The 26,219-nt window shown below is 40.1% G+C and overlaps 1 protein-coding gene and 1 pseudogene across 1 annotated transcript in view; one reads left to right on the plus strand and one right to left on the minus strand.

Moving 5' to 3' along the window:
• Positions 1-3,322: 3,322 nt before the first annotated feature.
• Positions 3,323-26,219, plus strand: part of LOC132439707 (cytochrome P450 2C23-like) — a 32,306-nt gene continuing 9,409 nt past the window's right edge. The window contains exons 1-5 of the mRNA XM_060034265.1: positions 3,323-3,585; positions 5,721-5,883; positions 14,866-15,015; positions 15,721-15,881; positions 16,392-16,568. Of these exons, the coding sequence (XP_059890248.1) occupies positions 3,406-3,585; positions 5,721-5,883; positions 14,866-15,015; positions 15,721-15,881; positions 16,392-16,568 (831 nt within the window). The 5' untranslated portion in view covers positions 3,323-3,405. The remainder of the gene's footprint in view (positions 3,586-5,720; positions 5,884-14,865; positions 15,016-15,720; positions 15,882-16,391; positions 16,569-26,219) is intronic.
• On the minus strand, positions 7,109-9,152 carry LOC132439708 (large ribosomal subunit protein eL36 pseudogene; annotated as a pseudogene).

A 26,219-nucleotide genomic window follows, 5' to 3' on the forward strand; every position in this document is an offset into this window, starting at 1 on the left:
GAAGCCTTATAACGTGAAGACCTCAGTTCAAGAACCTTCCAGGAATGGACCAAAGTTTAGTACAGGTATAACATTATCAGTGAGAATAGGAGCACCAAAAAATGAGACTGGTGAGGTAGGTGTCAAGAGGGGAGAGGATCATGGTGGGCCTTCTGAGTCTTGTTACATACCAGGGATTTTTCCAAAGGTTAGAAATCTTTCAAGCAAAACATTTCAGAATTAAAAATTTAAAGCACAATACCATTTATATTAGCACCCCAAACTATGAAATAGGTATAAATCTAACAAAATATGGATCTACAGGATATATATGAGGAAAACTATAAAACTTTGATGAAAGAGATCAATGAAGAACTAAATAGATGGAGAGATAGTCCACGTTCATGTATAGGAACACTCAGTATTGTCGGTGTTACTTCTTCCTAACTTGATCTATAGATTCAATGCAATCCCAAATCAAATCCCAACAAGTTATTTTATGAATACTGACATACTGATTCTAAAGTATATATGGAGAGGTAAAACACTCAGAATAGCTAGTGTAATAGTGAAGAATGAAGTTGAGGCCATGACCTAACTTCAAGACTTACCATAAAACTACAGTGATCAAGACAGTGTGGTATTGGCAAAAGAAGAGACAAGTAGATCAGTGGGACGGAAAAGAGTCTAGAAATAGACCCACATAAATATAGTCAACCGATCTTTGACAAAGGAACAAAGGCAGTATGGAGAAAAGATAGTCTTTTCAACAAATGGTGCTGGAACAACTGGACGTACACATGCAAATATACCACTCTGATTCAGGACTTTCATGGTGAGAGGCAGGGAGTATATGGGAGCCCTGTATCTTCTGCTCAATTTTGCTGTGAACCGGAAACTGCTCTAGAAATATAAAGCCTTAGTAATAAAAGGAAAAGTCCATTAAAAAACAAAAATTAAAAAAAAAACAAACGCTTTCAAGATTTTTAAGCAGGGAAATTGATTAGGTAATTTTAAAACTTCCCTTTTCCAACATGTTTACCAGTCCACTCTGTTTATTCACTTGCTTTCAATGTCCAGAACATTAAAGTTCTAACTTTTCAAACATTTCAAAGTCAATAATTTACCTCATTGTGGAATGTCTGCAAACAAATGCTTGCAAACAACTGAGCGTAAGCATCAGTGGACACTGGTTTCACAGAAAGTGCCGGAAGGAATACAGCAATGTATTAATATATGAAGTCCCTAAGCTACCTATGCCTGGGTTCTTCATGCACAAACCCATCATCGGCTATGGCTGCATCCCAGCCTAGTGGCCCCACAGCTAAAGGATATATGAATGCAGGCCAGTAAGGTTGGTTAATGGAAGCAAATAGTCTGCTGTGGGAAAATACAGAGAAATAGATGGCTCTGAAATTAGTGAAAAATAGTAAAGTTGAAACAAGAATTTTAGTGCTAAATAGATTTTTTTAATGTTTTCTGTAATTAGTAGGAAACAACAGTAGACTTTTTTAGATTTTGAAAAATATTTATTTTAACAAATTCCCCATAAGATAATGTCTAGATTCTGAGACATTACTATTAATAGTAAGATTTATCTCAAAGAATAAATAAAAGCATTAATTACCTTAAATGCAAATACAAGTTAGATAACGTTTTCAAATACCAACTAAGTAATCGGGTTTTTTTCTTTATTGTGATAAAAGATACATAAAATTTACCATTTTAGCCATTTTTAAATGTACAGGTCAGTAATATTAAGTACGATCACAATTTTGTGCAATCATCACCATTATCTATTTCTAGAACTCTTTTTTTAATTAGATAAATTAATAACAAATTTTCGTACAAGGAAGGCATCAGATTGTTTCACTGTGGCATTTTATCAAACTTTTCAGGAAAAATAATACTAATCTTTTAATTAAAAATTTTAAAACTTTTATTAAAAAGAAAAAAAATGGAGCACTTGCCTACTTATTTTATCTGGCTCTCATAAACCTGATATTAAAACCAAACACAGAGAACAAAATTGCAAACCAATATTTCTCATGTACATAGGTACAAAAATCCCTAACAAAGTAATGGCAAATCAAATCCAGCAAAATAGAAAAGTTTTATTACATCATGAGAAAGAAGAGGTGTTCATCCTAGGAATATAAGGTTAGTTTAACACTTAAAAATCAATCATTGTAGATTGCAATTAAAAAAGTTTTTGGTTAGCTTTTTAATTTATTGTTTTGCTGCATTGGTTCTTCATTGCTACACATGGGCTTTCTCTAGCTGTGGTGGGGAGGTGGGGGGCTACTTTTCATTGCGGTGCGCCGGCTTCTCATTGCGGTGGCTTCTCTTGTTGCGGAGCACAGGCTCTAGGCGCGTGGGCTTCAGTAGTTGTGGCTCACAGGCTCAGTTGCTCCACAGCATGTGGGATCTTCCCAGACCAGAGATTGAACCCGTGCCCACTGCATTGGCAGGCGGATTCTTAATCGCTGAGCCACTAGGGAAGCCCTTTTTGTTAGCTTTAAAAAATTTATTTATTGGGCTTCCCTGGTGGCGCAGTGGTTGAGCGTCCGCCTGCCGATGCAGGCGACACGGGTTCGTGCCCCGGTCCGGGAAGATCCCACGTGCCGTGGAGCGGCTGGGCCCGTGAGCCATGGCCGCTGAGCCTGCGCATCCGGAGCCTGTGCTCCGCAACGGGAGAGGCCACAGCAGTGAGAGGCCCGCGTACCACAAAAAAAAAAAAAAAAAAAATTTATTGAAGTATAGTTGCTGTACAATATTATTTAAGTTACAGGTGTACAATATAGTGATTCACAAATTTTAAAGGTTAGGGACTTCCCTGGTGGTCCAGTGGTTAAGACTTCGCCTTCCACTGCAGGGGGTGTGGGTTTGATCCCTGGTCAGGGAGCTAAGATCCCACATGCCTTGTGGCCAAAAAACCAAAACATAAAACAGAAGCAATACTGTAACAAATTCAATAAAGACTTTAGAACTGGTCCACATCCCAAAAAAAAAATCTTTAGAAAAATTTTTTAAAAGTTATACTCTTTATAGTTATTGTAAAATATTGGCTATATTCCCCATGTTATACAATATATCCTTGTCGTGTATTTTATACCTAATAGTTTGTACCTTTTAATCCCCCAGCTTTATAGTTAATGAATCATTAGTGCTAAAAGGAAATAGTACATGTAATGGAGAGGCTTAAAAAATCAAAAGTTGCAGATTTTGTGAACAAGAGGTAGGAAAGATATGAATCCTCCCTAATCTCAAGCTTCAGGAAGGTAAATACGGCCAAAACCAATTCCAGGTTGTTTTTTTCCAAGTCCAAGAACTCAGACCAGCCTTTGGCTGGCAGGTCATACCCCGGGTGTGTGCAAGACTTTGCTAACAAGCAATCCAGACAGTTACCAACATCGAGTAGCTGAGATGGCACTGCTGGAAATCACTACTCTTGCTCTTGTGATTTGTGTCACTTGCCTGGTTTTGCTTTTTGTGTGGAAGAAAAGTCACAAAGGGGGAAGGCTTCCCCCTGGCCCAACTCCCCTTCCCATCATTGGGAATCTGATGCAACTAAACCTCAAGGATGTCCCTGCATCTCTCTCCAAGGTAAGGGTTTCATTAGAGGCTGGTCATCTCCAGGTAAGGGGGGGGGGGTCATCTTCAGGTTATCTTCATGTCTTCTTCAAGCGTTCTTAGTTTTACTCACCACTAAGACACCTGGGGTGTCTGTTTCTGTATTAGAAGACAGATATCTTTTTTTTTTTTTTCTGGATTGGATCACTTTAGAGCAGGTAGTGAGGTGTGTTAACCTGACCTGAGATATAGATTGAATTCTAGTGAATGGGAAAATTCTGAAGTCAGAACATACTTTGACTGAAAGGCTTCCAGTCCCCTCTGCGTGTAACACTTACCAAAAGGCAAGCCAAGCAAATGTAATAACTGTCCTTTTATATTACTATTACTATTTTATACTAATCTGTGGGATACTTTATGATCCTCCTTCTAAAGAGTGATCCCCACATCTTGCTCTGACACAGCCCAGCTCTGCTATGCTGACTGACGACATTCACTCCTTTGGAAATATTCTTTGGGAAAAAGTATTATCTCAATGAGTTCATTGTGCAAGCATATATTCTCCAGAACAACCCTAATTACTGTCCTCTGATGGATGAATAAAGAAAATATGATGCGCACACACAGAGTATTATTATTTATCCTTAAAAAAGAAGGACATCCTGCCATTTACAACAACATGGTTGAACCTTGAGGATATTATCCTAAGTTATATAAGCCAGACACAGAAGGACAAATACTATATGCACTCATAATGTGGACTCTAAAAGAGTCAAACTTGTAGGGAGCAGAATGGTGGTTGCCAGGGGCAGGGGAAGGGGGAAAATAGGGTGATGTTGCTCAGTTTTGCTGTAAAGAGGAAAGTCATGTTGCCATAGCTGGAAAGGACTAGAATCCAGTGCACAAGTTGGAGAATTGGGCCTTTTTTAGGAGCATGGAGAGTCATTTATATTAACAGAAAACTATGTACATGGGCACAGATTCAGGTAAACAAGTGGATGCTATGGTAGACGCATATGGACATTCTCTTCTGGTTATTTCTATTATCTCTGTGAAATAGAGAGCAAAGTCATCAGCTGAGGGTGAGGTTGGGAGAGGAGGACCTGGCATTGTGTGCCCCAAAATATAGAGACACAGTCATTCAAAGAGAACAAAGGAAGTAAGTTTCATTTTCCTGGGACAGAGAAAAGAGGTACAAAATGGCAAAATTCTCTACCATTTAAGTTAAAAAAAAAAAGGCAGAAAGAAAAAAATGGTGTCAAGTTTTGCTTCTTAGAAATAATTATCATAAATAAAAAATGGAGGATTATAATATACAAATGGATTTTTTAACAAATGGATTTTTTTTTAATTTTTGGCTGCTCCACGCAGTTTGCAGGAGGATCTTAGTTCCTCAACCAGCACTCGAACCCGCGTCCTTGACAGTGAAAGCACGTAGTCCTAACCACTGGGCCGCCAGGGAATTCCCTAATGGATTTTTAAACATAATTTTATTTTTCAACAATTTAATTTAGAACTTGAACATGTTTCTGCACCATTGTACATCCTCATATAAGTAATTTCAAATGGCTGCTTTGAATTTAACTGCATGGTTGTAAAATACATTTGAAAACACCCCTAGCTGTCAGATGTTGTAGCACTCTATTTTTCCCCTTGGCACAATGCTATCATAAATATATAGATTTCATCCTTTTTAATACCTGTTTAGTGAGCTCTCCTTCTGGCCCTTATCCTGGCTGCTTCCTTCTCATCTTTAGTTTTACCTTAAGTGTTACCTCCTCATAGATTCCTCATCTATTTTATTGTTTTCCCATTATCATCCAACATAGTACATTCTTTATCGCTTTCATAGAATTATGCTCAGTTTCTATTGCAAATGTAGTTTGTTCGGCTATTTACTGCCTGTTACTTCCACTAGACTCTAAGTTCCATGAGGGTTCCTGGCACAGTGTCTGACACAGTATAGGTGCTTAGTAAATATTTGCTCAATTGTTGCATGTATAGATGAAGGAAAGAATGAATCCATGACTGTACCCCAGGTTAAATTCCTGAAAGGAAATTAATGGAGCAAAGTCTAAGCTACTTGTGAATCATTACTTAATTTCCACTGAAGCCTCCAATGGAGAGATTTCACAATAGCCCTTACAACCATTTGCATCTCTTTCCAGCTGGCCAAAGAGTATGGCCCCGTTTACACTCTGTACCTTGGATCCCAGATCACTGTGGTCTTACATGGATATGAGGCGGTGAAGGAAGCTCTAATTGATCAAGGTGATGAATTCCTTTACAGAGGACATATTCCAATTATTGACGATACCCAGAAAGGATATGGTATGTTTCAAAATAAAAGTTAATTCTCTTTAGCAAAAAAGTTTGATTAACCTAATGAGTGTCTGTTCTGCAACAAGCTACAAACTAGATGCTGCAATACTGCACTGCAATTTTGATACTAACTACCCAGAGTTAGTGCAGACTCCATAGGTTAAGGGCGTCATTCCCAAGAAGACTGCCCTCACTTCTGATGTCAGCCACAAGTTCAGGAGTCTCCAGGTTACCCACACTTCTGACCAACTGGCTAAAAATTCAGGGTTTCCGTGACCACCTCAGGTTCAGTAATTTGCTGGAATGACTCACAGAACTCATAAAGGTGCCATACTTACAATTACAGTTTTATTTATATGAAAGATACAAATGGAGAGACACATAGGGCAAGGTTTGTGAGGGCCCAAATGCAGAGCTGTATTCTCTTCCAAGGAAGCAGAATGCATTACCCATTTGATGCATTGATGTGTTCACCAACCAGAAATCTCACCAGAGCTTGGTGTCCAGATTTTTTAATTGGAACTTCATTACTTGGGCACGATTGATTGACTCATTGGCCACGTGATAGAACTCAGTCTCTAGCTCCTTCTATTCCTTGAAAGTCAGGAGGTCAGGCTGATATCACTTGGCTGAAAGCTCCAATTCTCTAAATACAGAGTTGGTCTTTCTGGCATGGAGCCCCACCTTGAAACTGTCTAGGGATCCACCATGAGTCACCTCATTATCATAAACTCAAGTGTGATCCCAGGGACTCAGCATGAATAACAAAGACACTTCTGAGTTAGAAGTGGGCATATCCAAGCGTTTAGAAGCTCTCTCCCAGGAACCAGGGACAAAGACCAGACAAATTCTTTTATTATTCAACAGATGCTCTGATAACTCTATTGAGATAAACATCAAAAACAGACTCCAAGTTCCTTTTAAGGTAAATCTGCAAATATGATTGTGATAAAAATCAATCTGGGAACATTTTGAAAAAAACAGTTGTTACCTAGAGGTCTTAGGGTTTAGGGAGCTGGAGAAGCCACGCTTGGGGTTGCATTTCACAGGATACAAAGGCTGCAGTGGCATAGTGGCAGCAACAATAAACAGATGACTAGGTATAGAAATTACTGTGTTTTCAATGTCAGCCTGGTTTGGGGATGGGGGGGTTGGGGGGCGGTGGTGAGGGAGCTGGGGGGTGGTGGTGAGGGAGCTGGGAGAGGGTGGTAGGATCAGAGCGGTGACACAGGGAGCTACAATGGTCTTAGTCAAGCTCAACTTCTTCAGTGGGACAATAGGATCACAGATAATTATTTTATTATTATGTTTCAAAACTTAGATATATGTTACATATATTCCTTCATATGTATGAAGTATTACACACACAGAAGCCTAGGACAACCCGAAAGTCTCCTCCAATCCACTTCAAACTGTAAAATTGCAAGCCCCAAAGAAATAGAAACCTAATTCTTTTCAAAGCATATTTATGAATAATTAATTAAATATTATGCAGGGTACTAAGTGATAAAAGAGAAGCAATTTTTGATCTCTCTTACATAAGATCAGGATGCATTTGCCCACCTAAGAAGCAACAAACCTTCCCTCTACTTCCTCCCTTTTTTCTAAACACGTTGATTACATTGTCTGTGTGTGAGCTTTAAAATCAACCTTTTTTTTTTCTTTTGGCTGCGTTGGGTCTTTGTTGTTGCACGTGGGCTTTCTCTAGTTGTGTTGAGCGGAGGCTACTTTTCGTTGCGGTGTGCGGAGGCTACTCTTCGTTGCACTGCGCGGGCTTCTCATTGTGGTGGCTTCTCTTGTTGGGGAACACGGGCTCTAGACGCGTGGGCTTCAGTAGTTGTGGCACACGGGCTCAGTAGTTGTGGCTCACGGGCTCTAGAGCGCAGCCTCAGTAGTTGTGGCACATGGGCTTAGTTGCTCCGTGGCATGTGGGATCTTCCCGGACCAGGGCTCGAACACGTGTCCCCTGTGTTGGCAGGCAGATTCTTAACCATTGCACCACCAGGGAAGCCCCTAAAATTAACTTTTAATTGGAGCGGGAAGCTTCTGGGTTGGATTGGGCTCAAGAGGGAAAAAAATATTGCTCAAAAAATTGCTGTTTTCACAACTCTGAGAAAATTGGTTTTCAAACTTCCTATAAAATCCTTGTTACTGCTCCTTACTTGCCTGTAATGGGAACTCAGCTCTTCCTTTCCTAAAACTATCCTGGAAAATAACAAAGAACCATTCATTGATATTTTAGTTTTCCTTCTGCATTAGTTTCCTGGGGCTGTCATAATAAAGTACCAAAAACTGTGTACAAACCTTAGGGCAACAGAACTTTATTGTCTCACAGTTTTGGAGTCCAGAAGTCTTAGATCAAGATGTCAGTGAGGTTGGTTCCTTCTGAGAGCTGTGAGGGAGAATCTGTTTCATGTTTCTCTCCTAGCTTCCGGTGCTTTGCTGGCAGTCTTTGTTGTTCCTTGGCTTGTAGATGTATGACCCCAATCTCTGATTCATGTTCACATGGCATTCTCTGTGTATATGTTTCTGTGTCCAAATTTCCCCTTTTTAGAAGCATACAGTCATATTGGATTGGGCCCACCCTAATGATCTCATTTTAACTTGATTACCTCTGCAAAGACCCCATTTCCAAATAAGGTCATATTCACAGATACTGGGGGCCAGCGCATCAACATATTTTGAGGGGAAACAAACCCATAACACCTTCGAAAATGAAATGTCTGCTAAAATACTAGATAGCTTTCTTATCTAGTGATCTTTGAACACTATAATACAGTGCTGAGGATTTGTGTCTAATCAAGTTGTTGAAACATTTTCTGTTAACTGTCAACTCAATATTTTGTCTAGTGTCTTAATCTTTAAACATTTATCTCATTGACAGATTGCAACAGCTCAAGGCCTTACTTTATCTTTTTCTTTTTTTCTGAAAAAGTTTTATTGTGCACAGAGGGTAAGGGCTCAGTCCTTCTTGGCTGCCGCCTTCCTCATGGCGGCCAGGGCATTGCTCAGCTCTTCTCTCTTCCTCTTGGTATGGATGTGTGTCCCCACCCTTTTCTTGACGAACTTGAGGGCCCGCTTGGCCTTGGAGACCTTGAGCAGCTCCATGGCCCGCCGCTCATAAGGGATGAAGCAGCACACGTCCCGGATCACGTCCTACACGAACTTGGTGTGCTTGGTGAGGCGCCAGCGGCGGCGTCTGTGCCTCGGCTTCCTCACGTCCTTGGTCACCTTGTGGCCCTCGTTGAGGCCCAAGGCCATGGGTAGCGCAGAGCCATGGCTGCTGCTCTGCAACGGCAGCCGCGGCGGAAGGGCCTCCGACGCGCGGAACTCTGGGATTTCTACCAACACGGGGTGGCAAGTGCCAGAGAGGCCCCCTTACTTTAACGTATTCATTCAATCCACACACCAGTTTTAGATGCCATTGTTCAGTCGCTAGAATGCAAAAAATTAAAATAACTTAGTGCTCTTAAAGGCATGGATAAACAGCCATTCATTCTTTACCTGGAGGAGTGCAATGCTGTAACATTTTTGGAAAGTACTATATCTATGGACATATAAACTGTAGAGACCTACTGAGGAATCTAGTTTACATAAATAGAAACAACCAACTATGTAATTATTCACCCATGCACATACTTGCCCCAGTGCAATGGGAGTGGAGAGGGCATTGCTTCCTTGGAACAGTCCACACCTGCAGGGATGCAGGTGTGGTAAAGAGAAAGAAGTATATTTTTTAAAAAGATATTTACATAATGGGTATAGATTCTGAACAAAGTGAGAAAAATAGGAGAGTATCATCGCTATCTCTTGTGTAACAAACCACCCCAGACTCAGGGATGTAAAACAACAACCCCCCAGCCCCCACTTTCTTTTAATGCTCATGGATTCTGTGATCAGGAATTTGAACACGGCATAGTGGAAGGGGTTTTCTCTGATCCACAAGGCCTGGGACCTTAGCAGACATCCAATTTTTTTTTTTTTTTTCCAAATAAAGCAGTTAAGGGTGATTCAAATAGCTGAGGGCTGAAATCATCTGGAGGCTTCTTCATTTACAAGTCTGGCTTCTGGGCAAGGATGACCCAAAGGCTGAGCTCAGCTGGGCCTGTCAACAGAGCATCTCCAAGTGGCCCGCCCATGTGGCTTGGGCTTCTCGCTGGTGCCTGGAGTCCAGGAGGGGGCATCCTGAGGGGGAGCATCTGGAGAGTGAGCATTCCAAGCTGCAAAGCTTCTTCAGACCAAATCTTAGAACATAGAACCATTCTATTCATTGCAAGTAATTCCCAAAAGCCAACCCAAATCCAAATGGACAGGAATTAAGCTTCCATTCTTGATGGGGAAGTGGTGGTGGTCACACTACGGAAGAGAATGAGGGATGGGAGATGTTGTGGTTCACTCTGGAAAACAACAACAAGCAGGTAGAAGAGGAAAGTGTCACCTCTGCACTGATAAGGGAAAACTTGAAGAACAGAAGTTTAAGTGGGAGCCAAGTGGTTCTGCAGTGGAAGATAGGATTACAGAGCCTTCTGCATTGAGTCACAGGCAGCCCTGGACCAACGCTGAACTCCCCGTGTAGAAAAGAAGAGACTGACTACTGTATGTGAGATTCATGTGCGTATATGTGTACATTCCCAGATTTGGACTCCCAAAAGCATTTCAATTTTGGAATAGGGCAATAGAAAATGTCAGATTTTCCTCTGAAATAGATATTGTCAAGAGCCTTGACCTTAAACTTTTAACTGACAGCATCAGTGAATCAAAGCAGCCTTCACAAAGCTCATTTATTGTAATCAGAACCTAGAAAATATATCGGCACTCTCTCCTGCCATCACATTTTCCTGGCATATACTCCAACACTGGAAGAATTCAACCATCTTCTCTGTGCATGTGTCCAGAAGGTAAACACTGCTAGAGAAATTCTCTTAGTAATTACACTGGCTTCCCTTTAAATTAATACTTTAAACCTCAATTAGACTCTTAATACAACACGTTCCTCTGATTGGCTCCCTTTTCCACTCTCAGAGACTCCTCATTCCTCCTATTAACACCCCCATTATACATTTCCTCTCTCAGAAGCACTGTATCATAACTCATTGTAACAACAGAAGTATCAGAAATGAACTCTCCAATTTCTTAACATTTTATCTATGGGTCTATCTGCCCCTGCACCCACATTCTCCTTTTTTTTTTTCTCCTGTTACAATTGAAAAAGTGTCCCTTTCTTGACAGGGGAAATTTTCACATGTGCCCTAGATCCTATTGCATCTCACCTTCCCAAGGATTTTACTTCTTTGGTGATGCCTTCTCCATCCCTGATTACCCATCTCTCTCCGCTTGTCTTGAAAGCCACTCGTCTCTCTTCCCTACTGGCCCTGGTTCCCAGTGCTACAGTTACTGCAAGCTGAAATTCCCACACTCTTTCAACAGCTGGCTCTGACTGGGATCAACCAAAGAGAGGCACTGGCAAGAGATTGGGGAGTGGAAGGAGAGCCAGAGGGCCCCCCTCTCTCTGTGCCTCAGATAGCATCTCTTCCAAGAGCTGCATGTCCCCCCATAACTCCAGGGCCACTTTGGTTCCTGGCCAGGTAACCCCAGCCACTGAGCTCCTTTGTCCCTTCCATGGGGAGATGGTAGCAGTTTTCTGCTGTTGATAATTACCAGTTGTCTCGCTGTCCCTGGTTTGGCCTCTCAGTGTTTCCATCACCTTAAAACCAATTCCCTGGATTAATTTTCCTCTGTTTTAAATATTAAGGGAGGCTTCTCTTTTGCTGGTTGGACTGTGACTGATAAACTCACTCTCCAGTGAATCATTCCCAGGAGCATGTGAATATTCCACAGCACTCTCCTCACAACTCCCTTCGGTTACTGTTCCTGGTTTCTTGCCCCTTAACAACCAAACTTCTCTAAAGAGACATCCATAATGATGGAGTAATTCCCCTCTAGAAACCTATCTTGAGAGATAATACAAGATGTGGGAAAAATTATAAGCAAGAATGTTCACGGTAGTAATATTTTTAGAATCTGGCATACAGCCGGTGTCAACCAAACAAAAAATGCAGTGTGAGAGCTGTGAGTTCACTTTCATTTGGGAACTTACTGAGGACTATAGCCCAGGAGACAGCGTCTCAGATAGCTCTGAGAAACTGCTCCGAAGAGATGGGGGGGAGGTCCGTATATGTATGATTTGGTGAAGGGGGTATGTGCAATCAAGCCCCCATCTCGGTAGAAGGCTGCTGCTAGTCACGAGGAACAGATGTCTCCCTAAATGATTTTATTGCTTTTCTAAGTATGAGGAAATGCAAGAAATAGAGCTCCTAAAGTTTTCTCCTGAAAATATCTAACTATCTGAAGGCCTGTTCTGTCAGTTTCCCCAGAGCACAAAGTGCCTCATTCCTGATCTCCCCGCTGAATTCTTTCAGGGTCTGTTGAAGGTCAGCGACTGCAGTGGCCATTGACCTAATCCTTGTAGAGCTGGATGGCAAGTGACATGCTTTAGTTGGCACAGGATAGCAATGAAAATTTATTGGATAAATGGAAGAATAAATGAAGAGCAAAAAAAGGCAACATTTAAAAGTCTAATTAAGGATTAAATAAAAATTTTACCAAACTTGTCATTGCTTTTTGATTTAAAGGTGATACAAAAACAGTTAAAAATTTAAAGAGATTAAAATATTCCTAAAATCCAATAATAATAATAATGTTATTATTATGTTATAATAATAATTGGAGTATTATTGAATTATTATTATAATAGCTATAATTATATAATATTAGCTAATATTTATTAAATACTTCTTATGTGCCAGATGCTGTGCTGGGGGTTTCTCATGTATTACCATATTCAGTTAACACAGTGGCCCCATGAGGAAAATATTTTTTATTTCCATTCAACAGATGAAAAGCTGAGGCAACAGAAGTTAAATAACTCACCCAAATTAGAAAGTTTTGGAGTAGAGATTTGAGTTCAATTTGCCTAACTCTAGAACCCAGAACCACTAACCATAGTCTCAATACACTAACCTATTCTTAAATTTTTTTGTTTTTTAATTTTTTAATTGAAGTATAGTTGATGTAACATATTTATTTTTATGTACCATCTCCCAGATGTTGTTCATATGCACACATATTTTACATAGTTGTAATTATAGTATAGACATATTTGTATACTGATTTTTTCTTTTAAATATTAACATTTCTGCTATTTTTACGTAGTTTTCATAATCATCATTTTAACAATTGCTTACTTTTCCTAATATTGATTTACTATCATTGTATAATTATGCAAAAAATTACCCTATCATTAGCATTTAGATTGTTTACAAATTTCTTAAATCAGTATAGATGACATTGCAGTGTACACCTTTTTAACTTTTGCTGAATTATTTCTTTGTGTAAATTCTTAGGAAAGCAATTAATGGATCAAAGACAATTTTAATAGTTTTTGCTATAAATATTGCTTTAATTTCCATAACAGGTCGTGATATGCAAAGAGGCTAAACAATGCACCAAATTTGCCACAAGCTTGATTGCTTTAGGTACAAAATTTCTTTTTAATGCTTGCTAATTTGGTAGATGTGAAATGAATATTTAAATTATTGTGTATTGAACATCTTCTGTGTGCAAGGTAAGAGATCATCGTGTGTCACAGAAAATATTTGGAGAGATGCGCCAGTCACTTAACTAAGTAAAATCTAGTATAGGAAGTAACACAAGTAAACAAATTGCTGTAATACAAGGTAGAAAAGATAAATTGTATTAAAGCATCACGCAAGCCAATTCAGTTAAAGGAAGGCAAGATTATCTCCAGTAGAGGATAGGGAAGACTTCAAAGAGAAGGTTTTCAAGATGGCTCTTAAAGGAAAGCTAGAAACTCAACAAAGCACATAGGGCGGGAGCAGACTTGTCAGCAAAAGGGAGAGAATGAACAAAATAAGGGTGCAAAACAATGTAGTTGCATTTAGTGAACAGCTGTGATTGGTCTATAAGCTCAGAGTTAGAGCCAAGGGAGAGAATGATGGAAATGTTTGAGGTTTTAAAGGTGTCAGAATGAGACTGAGGTGGGGAGGTGGGGGTGGGGTAGAGGGACCCATTGAATGATTTTTAGCACCAGCCTCATTGTCCCTGTATTTGATCTTGAGTAACCTGGAAACTGTAGATTTAGAGGAGTGAAAAGGGAAACTGGTTTGAAGATGATTAGAACTTTTAAAATCTGTAAAAGTATTAGAACCTGAAGTGTGGTAGCGTAGTATGAATTGACAAGAAGGGACAGATGAGAAAGACATTTTGGAGGTGGAATCGACAGGACTTACCAAGTGCAGATGTATAGGGTGAAGGGCAAGAGGGATGTGAAGATGCCCTGAGGTTTGGATTTGGGGCACTAGGAAACTGGTGGTGCATTAAGGAAATTCAGGACACGTAACTGGTTTTGTACAGAGGAAGGAATGAAAAAACACTGGTGTGAACATACTGAGTTCCTTTGCTCCTGAGTTTCTCCTTGTTCAGATTAGCTAACATTAGCTGTAGTAATTTCAGAGGCAAATGGAAACATATATTCCCTATTGCTCTGCTTTCCAGTTGCTTATCCTCTAATAGAGAAAATCACAGGTAGAATTAAACCACAAGTTAGAGGGATATTAAGTGTAAAACAGACACTCAGGAAAGAGGTTTGTGAGAACACATGCCAGTCTTTACTACTTTTAACAAAACCAGACAGAGGGCCCTTCCCACACTTGGGAATGTTCTCTACCTGCCAATGATCCGCCTCCTGACTCCATCACCCCTGCCCTCTGTTGACCAGAGCTTGGGTTTTATTTTCTTTGTGACAAATATTTCACCCAAACCAAAGAATATGTTGTGCTCTTCAAAGGCCAGTTGCTAAATCCCTGAAAAGGGGCACTGGCAACAGTGCAGGGTGGACACAGGGGATAAGCTTCAGGGAAAGTCGGACTCCATGATGCAAAATTCTTTCCTGCTCTTTGCTTCTTTTCCTAGGAATCTTTTTCAGTAATGGAAACAGGTGGAAACAAATGCGACGCTTCTCCCTCATGACCCTGAGGAACTTTGGGATGGGGAAGAGGGGCCTCGAGGAGAGGGTCCAGGAGGAGGCCCAGTTTCTGGTGGAGGAGCTCAGGAAAACAGAGGGTGCGTTCCATTGACCATCCTTTGGGGCAAGGGGCTTCTACACACAGAGCTTCCCACCAAAGCTCCTCCTTTGGGAGGCACGCAATAGTCCACAATCTGCTCTATGAGTCAGGGCGTTGACTAGGAAAAAGGCAGCAGGAAGAAAATGACCCAAAACTGTTACTTAGGACTCACGAATCCTTTTGTTTGGATTCATCTCCCAACTTCGGCACTTACTGGATGTGTAAATTTGGACAAGTTACTTAACTTTTCTAAAACGCAGTTTCCTCATGTGAAAAATGGGGCTAAAAATCAAACCTCAGAATGAGGGTTAAATAATAAAGTTTGCAAAACATTTACACAGTATCCAGCATGTATAATACTCCATATTACTTGTTGCTCTTATGGCTATTACAGTATTGCAAAACGTTACAGTTTGCAAAACATTTACACAGTATCCAGCATGTATAATACTCCATAATATTACCTGTTGCTCTTATGACTATTACAGTATTCATTGAGTAACATAATAATTAGTAGTAGTAGCGTAGTATAATACTATAGAGCATGTACTACTAGTAGAAGATCCCTACATCCTAATTTGAAGAAGTTTAGAGAAAATAAAATATAGGTATCAATCTGAGCAAGAGGGAGGCCCTGTTCTTGAAGCCCTAATGCAAGCTGATGAAAATTCTAAATGTTAGAATTTTTTTTTTCTCACATCAGCTCAGCCCTTGGACCCTGTCTTCATCCTCTCCTGTGCTTCCTGCAACGTGATCTGCTCCGTCCTCTTCAATGAGCGTTTCCACTACAACAATAAGACGTTACTCTCCCTGTTGAGTGTGTTAAATAAAAATTTTAATCGAATAAGCTCTCCCTGGAACCAGGTAAAGCCAAGTCTGCATCTGCCCTTGCAGTTGATCTCATGGGGGCACTGGGAGCCCATAGGCAGGGTAAAGGGCTGTGAGCTCCCCACCCTGCCCCATGAGCACGTGCCAACACAAGCACTGTCACCTTCCCACAACGTGTGTCTTGTCGAGTGGATGAGTGCAGTGTCGCTTACCCCAGCACCTATGGAAGGCTGCCCTCTGCTTGCTTCTGTGAGTTGACTCCCACAAAAGAAGACATCACGTTCCCCGTTGCCTATGTTTCTTTTAAGGCCCCTACGCACATTCTCCCCTTCTCGACTCTGAGGTTGGCCAAGGGTGATTGAGCAAGGAGATGGGAAGGGGCTGCTCTCTCATGTACGTGATGGTCACCTTCCCTTCTTTTCTGCTCAGAAGCTTGAGGAAGGGATTCTCCCTAGCCAGACCCCACAGAGGGTTAGGTGCTCCACTTAGAAACACTGGTCTCTCTTCACAAACTGAATTGCTGATGTATTTTTTTTCTCATTTTAGATTTACAATCTATGGCCAAAACTCATAAAGCATCTCCCTGGAGAGCACAAAGCATTCTCAAAAAGGCTTAATGATGTTAAATATTTTATTCTGGAAAAAGTGAAGGAGCATCAGAAGTCCCTGGATCATAATAACCCTCGAGACTACATTGACTGTTTCCTCAGCAAGATGGAGCAGGTACTGTATGTGACATCTTTCCCTGGTATTATATTTTATCAGTCCATGGAAATGCAGGAAAGCATAATCACACCATGTAGGTAATTCTTTTTTTTTTTTTTTAATTTGGTTGTGCTGGGTCTCAGTGGCGGCAGGCAGGCTCCTTAGTTGTGGCATGTGAACTCTTAGTTGCATCATGCATGTGGGATCTAGTTCCCTGACGAGGGATCTAACCCAGGCCCCCTGCATTGGAAGTGTGGAGTCTTAACCACTGCGCCACCAGGGAAGTCCCCATTTTGGTAATTCTTAATATTTTGATATCTTATGGCAATGGGGTACACTATTAACAATAACAGAAATTTAAAAATAGTCCAAAGCCCTCTTTTTCCTTTGTATTTTTATTTACTTCCTACACTTGGATACTAGCATTTAATGAAGTGTTCTCGATACATACTTACAATGAGCTACATATATATATATATATATATATAAACATGCATATATATATGCATGTTTCTGAGCATATATTTATCTTGGGGTGGCTAAACACACATGCATCTTCTCTACACATTATTTACACATACATAGTCAGCCATTTTTGCCACAGTGCTTCCCAGGTAGCATGTCATAGACCAATACATTATAAAAACTGGATTGTGTTTTCCCATAGAACAATCTTGTTATTTGAAACTGGTGATGGATAAAGGGTTCTAAGACAAATACATTATACGTTAACCATGGATGGTATTAAACATATTGAATAGCAAGTATCACACAGCCACCAACCCTTAGAACATCACTGACATAAAATACCAGCATGAGTGTCCAAGAGAACATCAGTAGAAAAACAGTCAAGACTGTGACAAACAATAGATTGTAAAAAAAGATATTTAAATGTATATACACATATAACAGCTTAAAACCTGAAAATAATTCTTTCAACCCTATAAAATTAACCTCATTTATGCCAAATTTCCCCAGATATATATAAACAAAAGAAAAACCACTCAAGTATATCATAAATGTGCAAGTTATAGCAAACAATTAATAATAACTTGTTTAGTCTTCTTAATCTCTAGGAGGGCTGATTTGGAAAGCTTGATTTCCTTAGAAAACATGTTGAAGGAAGGCATGTTGATGCCCTGTTTTCTTCTTAGAAATTTCCCTGGGGTCAGTAGAGTCATTCAAGCTCATTCCACTTATCAACAGTGTACATCGAAATAGCCTCTTCATTCTGATGGAAAAGTTTGTTGTTGGCTCTCAGAGGACTAGATGTTTGTCTGGAAAAGAGAGAAAAAAATAGCCAGGTTTTTAATTCAATCATTTAAAGATTTTATTTAGCACCAACTCTGTATCAGTCATGGTGCTTGGTAAATGGAATAAAATGATGAATCAGATACTACCCTGTAATTTTCTTTCATAGCACTTATCATAGTTTAACAAAATATTTATTTAATTTACCTCTATATTCTCCACTACACTGTATACTCCAAAGGGCTGGAGTATTGTCGATTTTTCACGCTTTGTATCATCAGCAACTAGCATAATGCCTAAAATATTGTAGATGCACATAAATATTTATTGAAATAATTATTGAATTAATTAATTAACAAAGATACAGTCCTTGACTTAATGGAGCTTACAGTCTAGTGCAAAGATCATCAAAACAAACAGTAACAATGAAGTGCTAATAGGGGAAGTACAAGATTGTTATGGGAGAATGTGGCAGGAACGCTAATGCTAGTCTAATTCGAGTCAGGAAGGGACTTCTAAACCAAGGCCCAGTGGATACATCCCTGCTCACATAGGTGAACAATTGAGCTGAGAGCTGAAAGGTGAGTAGGGATTATCTACATAAAAGTAGCAAAGAAAAATATACCAAGCAGAGGAACAAGATGTGCAAAGGCCCTGAGGCAGAGGGAAGCTTGGGGATATGAGGGGGTAGAGAGAAAGTCAGTGTGGCTGGAAGGGAGGGAGCAGGGGAGAGTGGTAGGAGAGAAGCTGAAACAGCAAGAGGTCAGCAGGCAGACCATTCATGCAGGGCCTGGCAGGACACATTAATTAGTTTAGCTTTTATCCTAATATCAGTGAAAATCATTTGCAGGGTCTAAGCACTGTGTAAAGGATGACCATATTTGTGATGTGGAGAACAGATTGTAGGGGTCAACAGTAGATGCAAGGAGAACAGCTAGGAGTTGTTTCAGGGTAAATTTTCTGGTGGCAGAGCCTAAAATAGGGATTTGTGTGGAAGTGATTTATTAAGGGAGTGCTATCAGGAGAAACTTCTATGTATGTGAATGAGAGAAACAGGATAAGGAAGGGGAAAAATTAAAAATAGATGTGGTTTCAGGTGAAGCCTAGTCTCTACCTGATCCTACAGGGGGCTCTAGAGTATAAATTGCACTGCAGAGTTTGTCCTTCCCTGGGGCAACGGAGCTGGGCTTTTGTACTCTTGCACCTATCAGTCATTGGTCACAGGCAGCCCCATGAGGGTGGTCTGGGAGACTGATTCGCTCCCAGGCTTCTCTTGTCATTGTGGCTCCAGTGTCCAAGGGACTCCAGAGAAAGTTGCAGGTGTGAGCCAAAGCAGCTGTGAGGTAGGTTATCAGAACCAGTAAAAGGGATCTGAGCAGGGCACCAATAGCATTTTCTGTACGAGATGATTGCACTGGCCCAAGGCAAAGAAGATGGCCAAGGGTACTGGTGGTGGAAATGAAGAGACGTGGATAGATTTGAGATACTTTTAGGAGGTAAAATTAACAGTCTTGGTGGTGAGTTGGGAAATGCAAGAGATGAGGAGCTGTGTTCCTGGCTTGCCTAACTGGATGGAAGCTGGGGCCATTCACCAATACAGGAAACACTGGAAAGGGACCACGGACAGTTGTTAACATACATACCAAAGCCTTGAGATCCTCTGAAAGAGTAGAGGAAGGAACAAAAGAAAGTTGATACGCCAACGTCTGGATTTCAACCATTCCTTCCTCTCCTGCCCTCCACATCTATTTTTCCTTTAAGATAACTATCAATAGAAAATGGGTAGAAACTTCTGAAGCATTTCTGCTTTCCTGTAAGTTTTGTTGCATTATGTTTTAATCTCTAAACCTTACTACATAACAGATTTGGGTGTGTTAAGAATTAAACAAAATGGTGGAGTTCATTCTACTTAGCTAAATTACAGAGTTAGAACATAAATAGAAGATATATTGATATTTCCATTTTCTCCCTCACTCTCTTCCCAAGCAAAGATTTTTAAAAACCTACTGGAACTTTCTGTTGTGAGGGAGTTATTTAAAATGCTCAGTACTCCAGATCAAGGCAGTAAGAACTATAGGTAGGAAGTGGCAACGTGCCTAAAAACTTGGACATCCATATGCAGAAATCATCCCATTTTGAAATGAACAGGAGAGACATGGTATAAAGAAACTGAGTTAAGAAAAATTTGATTCAGAGCTTTAAAAGTAAAGCTAATAGTTAAAAGGAGTGCTCTAATACTTTTCTTAAATTTAAAAACAGTGGTTTAAAAGCCCACCAAAAGTTAATCAGCAATGAAAATAATCTAATTATAGTGAAAAATAGAGATTTTATTAGCTTAACTAGTTTATATATATTAAACAATAATTTATTCAACAAATTCTTAGTCTGGCTATTATGCCAAGGGTTGGGGATACATCAACGAAGAAGATTTAATCCTATTATTTTTAGTATAGTAATTGTAAAATAGAAAGCTCAGAGATTGGTTCAAGATGGCAGAGTGGAAGGACATGCACTCACTCCCTCTTGCGAGAGCACTGGAATCACCACTAACTGCTAACAGTCATCGACAGGAAGACACTGGAACTCACCAAAAAAGATACCCCACATCCAAAGACAAAGGAGAAGCCACAATGAGACAGTAGGAGGGGCTCAAGCACAATAAAATCAAAGCCCATAACCACTGGGTGGGTGACTCACAAACTGGAGAACAATTATACCACAGAAGTCCACCCACTGGGACTTCCCTGGTGGCACAGTGGTTAAGAATCTGCCTGCCAATGCAGGGATTACGGGTTCGATCCCTGGTCCCGGAAGATTGCACATGCTGCAGAGCAACTAAGCCCATGCACCACAACTGCTGAGCCCATGTGCTGCAACTACTGAAACCCATGTGTCTAGAGCCCATGCTCTGCAACAAGAGAAGCCACCGCAATGAGAAGCCCACACACCACAACGAAGAGTAGTCCCCACTCACTGCAACTAGAGAAAGCCCGTGCAACAACGAAGACCCAACACAGCCAAAACTAAATAAATTAAAAAACAAAAAACAAATTCTTTAAAAAAAATTGAAAAAAAAAGAAGTCCACCCACTGGAGTGAAGGTTCTGAGCCCCAAGTCAGGCTTCCCAACCTGGGGGTCCGGCGACAGGAGGAGGAATTCCCAGAGAATCAGACTTTGAAGGCTAGCAGGACTTGACTGAAGGACTTCAACAGGACTGGGGGAAACAGAGACTCCACTCTTGGAGGGCACACACAAAGTAGTGTGCACATCGGGACGCAGGGGGAAAGAGCAGTGACCCATAGAAGACTGAACCAGACCTACCTGCTAGTGTTGGAGGGTCTCCTGCAGAGGTCGGGGTGTGTGTGGCTGCGTCTCACCGTGAGGGCAAGGACACTGGCAGCAGAAGTTCTGGGGAGTACTCCTTGTCATGAGCCATCCAGGAGTCCACCAACAGCCCCACCAAAGAGCTTGTAGCCTCCAGTGCTGGGTCACCTCAGGCCAAACAACCAACAGGGAGGTTGATCAGCAGATAGCGGATTGAAGTTTTACTGAGCTTCTTCCCACCAGAGCAACACCCAGTTCTACTCACCACCAGTCCCTCCCATTAGGTAGTTTGCACAAGCCTCTTAGATAGCCTTATCCACCAGAGGGTAGACAGCAGAAGCAAGAAGAGCTACAATCCTGCAGCCTGTGGAATGAAAACCACATTCACAGAAAGACAGACAAAATGAAAAGGCAGAGGACCATGTACCAGATGCAGGAATAAGATAAAGCCCCAGAAAAACAACTAAGTGAAGTGGAGATAGGCAGCCTTCCAGAAAAAGAATTCAGAATAATGATGGTGAAGATGATCCAGGACCTCGGAAAAAGAATGGAGGCAAAGACTGAGAAGATGCAAGAAATGTTTAACAAAGACCTAGAAGAATTAAAGAACACACACCTAGAAGAATTAAAGAACAAACAAACAGAGATGAACGATACAATAACTGAAATGAAAAATACACTAGAAGGAATCAATAGCAGAATAACTGAGGCAGAAGAACGGATAAGTGACCTGGAAGACAGAATGGTGGAATTCACTGCTGTGAAACAAAATAAAGAAAAAAGAATGAAAATAAATGAAGACAGCCTAAGACCTCTGGGACAACATTAAATGCAACAACATTCGCATTATAGGGGTCCCAGAAGGAGAAGAGAGGGGGAAAGGACCTGAGAAAATATTTGAAGAGATTATAGTTGAAAACTTCGCTAATGTAGGAAAGGAAATAGCCTCCCAAGTTCAGGAAGCACAGAGAGTCCCAGGCAGGATAAACCCAAGGAGAAACACGCTGAGACACATAGTAATCAAACTGACAAAAATTAAAGACAAAGAAAAATTATTAAAAGCAACAAGGGTAAAACGACAAATAACATACAAGGGAACTCCCATAAGGTTAACAGTTGATTTCTCAGCAGAAACTCTACAAGCCAGAAGGGAGTGGCATGGTATATTTCAAGTGGTGAAAGGGAAGAACCTACAACCAAGATTACTCTACCCACAAGAATCTCATTCAGATTCGACGAAGAAATCAAAAGCTTTACAGACAAGCAAAAGCTAAGAGAATTCAGCACCACCAAACCAGCTCTACAACAAATGCTAAAGGAACTTCTCTAAGTGGGAAACACAAGAGAAGAAAAGAACCTACAAAAAAAAACCCAAAACAATTAAGAAAACGGTAATAGGAACATACATATCGATAATTACCTTAATGAATGGATTAAATGCTGAATTAAATGTGAATGGATTAAATGCTCCAACCAAATGACACAGGCTCACTGAATGGATGCACAAACAAAACCCATATACGTGCTGTCTACAAGAGACCCACTTCAGACTTAGGGACACTTGCAGACGGAAAGTGAGGGGATGGAAAAAGATATTCCATACAAATGGAAACCAAAAGAAAGCTAGAGTAACAATACTCATATCAGATAAAATAGGCTTTAAAATAAAGAATGTTACAAGAGACAAGGAAGGACACTACTTAATGATCAAGGGATCAACCCAGGAAGAAAATATAACAATTATAAATATATATGCACCCAACATAGGAGCACCTCATTACATAAGGCAAATGCTAACAACTATAAAAGAGGAAATCGACAGTAACATCATAATAGTGGGGAACTTTAACACCTCACTTACACCAATGGACAAATCATCCAGACAGAAAATTAATAAGGAAACACAGGCTTTAAATGACACATTAGACCAGATAGATTTAACTGATATTTATAGAACTTTCCACCCAAAAGTGGCAGAATACACCTACTTCTCAAGCGTACATGGAACATTCTCCAGGATAGATCATATCTTGGGTCACAAATCAAGCCTTGGAAAATTTGAGAAAATTGAAATCGGATCAAGCATCTTTTCTGACAACAATGCTATGAGATTGGAAATCAATTACAGGAAAAAAAACTGGAAAAAACACACATACATGGAGGCTAAACAGTGTGCTACTAAATAACCAAGAGATCACTAAAGAAATCAAAGAGGAAATCAAAACATACCTAGAGACAAATGACAACAAACCATGACAATCCAAAACCTATGGGATGCAGCAAAAGCAGTTCTAGAGCAATACAATCCTACCTCAAGAAGCAAGAAAAATCTCAAATAAACAATCTAACCTTACACCTAAAGGAACTACAGAGACAAGAACAAACAAAACCCAAAGTTAGTAGAAGGAAAGAAATCATAACAATCAGAGCAGAAATAAATGAAATAGAAACAAAGAAAACAATAGCAAAGATCAATAAAACTAAAAGCTGGTTGTCTGAAAAGATAAACAAAATTGATAACCCTTTAGCTAGACTCATCAAGAAAAAGAGGGAGAGGACTCAAATCAATAACATTAGAAATGAAAAAGAAGTGACAATGGACACCACAGAAATACAAAGCATCATAAGAGACTACTACAAGCAACTCTATGCCAATAAAATGAGCAACCTCGAAGAAAGGGACGAGTTCTTAGAAAGGTATTACCTTCCAAGACTGAAACAGGAAGAAATAGAAAATATGAACAGACAAATCACAAGTAATGAAATTGAAACTGTGATTAAAAATCTTCCAACAAACAAAAGTGCAGGACCAGATGGCTTCACAGGTGAATTCTATCAAACATTTAGGGAAGAGCTAACACCCATCCTTCTCAAACTCTTCCAAAAAATTGCAGAGGAAGGAACACTCCCAAACTCATTCTATGAGATCCACATCACCCTGATACCAAACAAGACAAAGATACTCCAAAAAAAGAAAATTACAGGGCTTCCCTGGTGGCACAGTGGTTGAGAGTCCGCCTGCCGATGCAGGGGACACGGGTTCGTGCCCTGGTCCAGGAAGATCCCACATGCCGCGGAGTGGCTGGGCCCGTGAGCCATGGCCGCCGAGCCTGCGCATCCGGAGCCTGTGCTCTGCAGCAGGAGAGGCCACAGCAATGAGAGGCCCGCGTGCCGCAAAAAAAAAAAAAAGAAAAAAGAAAATTACAGACCAATATCGCTGATGAATATAGATGCAAAAATCCTCAACAAAATACTAGCAAACAGAATCCGGCAACACATTAAAAGGATCATACACCATGATCAAGTGGGATTCATCCCAGTGATGCAAGGATTCTTCAACGTACGCATATGAATCAATGTGATACACCATATTAACAAACTGAAGAATGAAAACCATATGATATCTCAATAGATGCAGAAAAGGCTTTTGACAAAATTCAACACCAATTTATGATAAAAACTCTCCAGAAAGTGGGGATAGAGGGAACCTACCTCGACATAATAAAGGCCTCATACGACAAACCCACAGCAAACATCATTCTCAATGGTGAAAAACTGAAAGCATTTCCTCTAAGATCAGGAACGAGACAAGGATGTCCATTCCTGCCACTGTTATTCAACATTGTTTTGGAAGTCCTAGCCATGGCAATCAGAGAAGAAAAAGAAATAAAAGGAATCCAAATAGGAAAAGAAGAAGTAAAACTGTCACTGTTTGCAGATGACATGACACTATACATAGAGAATCCTGAAGATGCCACCAGAAAACTACTAGAGCTAATCAGTGAATCTGGTAAAGTTGCAGGATACAAAATTAATGCACAGAAATCTCTTGCATTCCTATACACTAACAACAAAAGATCAGAAAGAGAAATTAAGGAAACACCTCCATTCATCACTGCAACAAAAAGAATACAATATCTAGGAACAAACCTACTAAGGAGGTAAAAGACCTGTACTCAGAAAACTATAAGACACTAATGAAAGAAATCAAAGATGATACCAACACATGGAGAGATATACCATGTTCTTGGATTGGAAGAATCAATATTGTGAAAATGACTATACTACCCAAAGCAATCTAAAGATTCAATGCAATCCCTATCAAATTACCAATGGCACTTTTTACAGAACTAGAATTAAAAAGTCTTAAAATTTGTATGGAGACACAAAAACCCCGAATAGCCAAAGCAATCTCGAGGGGAAAAAAATGGAGCTGGAGGAATCAGACTCCCTGACTTCAGACTATACTACAAAGCTATAGTAATCAAGACAATATGGTACTGGCACAAAAACTGAAATATAGATCAATGCAACAGGATAGAAAGCCCAGAGATAAATCCCCACACCTATGGTCAACTAATCTATGACAAAGTAGGCAAGGATATACAATGGAGAAAAGACAGTCTCTTCAATAAGTGGTGCTGGGAAAACTGGACAGCTACATGTAAAAGAATGAAATTCAAAAAAAAAAATAAAGAATGAAATTCAAACACTCCCTAACACCATACCCAAAAATAAACTGAAAATGGATTAAAGATCTAAATGTAAGACCGGACACTATAAAACTCTTAGAGGAAAACATAGGAAGAACACTCTTTGACAAAAATCACAGCAAGATCTTTTTTTGACCCACCTTCTAGAGTAATGGAAAGGAAAACAAAAATAAACAAATGGGACCTAATGAAACTTAAAAGCTTTTGCACAGCAAAGGAAACTATAAACAAGATGAAAAGCCAGCCCTCAGAATGGGAGAAGATATTTGCAAATGAATCAACAGACAAAGGATTAATCTCCAAAATATATAAGCAGCTCATGCAGCTCAATATTAGAAAAACAAACAACCCAATCAAAAAATGGGCAGAAGACCTAAATAGACATTTCTCCAAAGAAGACATACAGATGGCCAAGAAGCACATGAAAACCTGTTCAGCATCACTAATTATTAGAGAAATGCAAATCAAAACTACAATGAGGTATCTCTCCTCACACCAGTTAGAATGGGCATCATGAGAAAATCTACAAACAACAAACGCTGGAGAGGGTGTGGAGAAAAGGGAACCCTCTTGCACTGTTGGTGGGAATATAAATTGATAG

This window comes from Delphinus delphis, chromosome 16 (genome assembly GCF_949987515.2).
Source record: "Delphinus delphis chromosome 16, mDelDel1.2, whole genome shotgun sequence".
Lineage (NCBI taxonomy): Eukaryota > Metazoa > Chordata > Mammalia > Artiodactyla > Delphinidae > Delphinus > Delphinus delphis.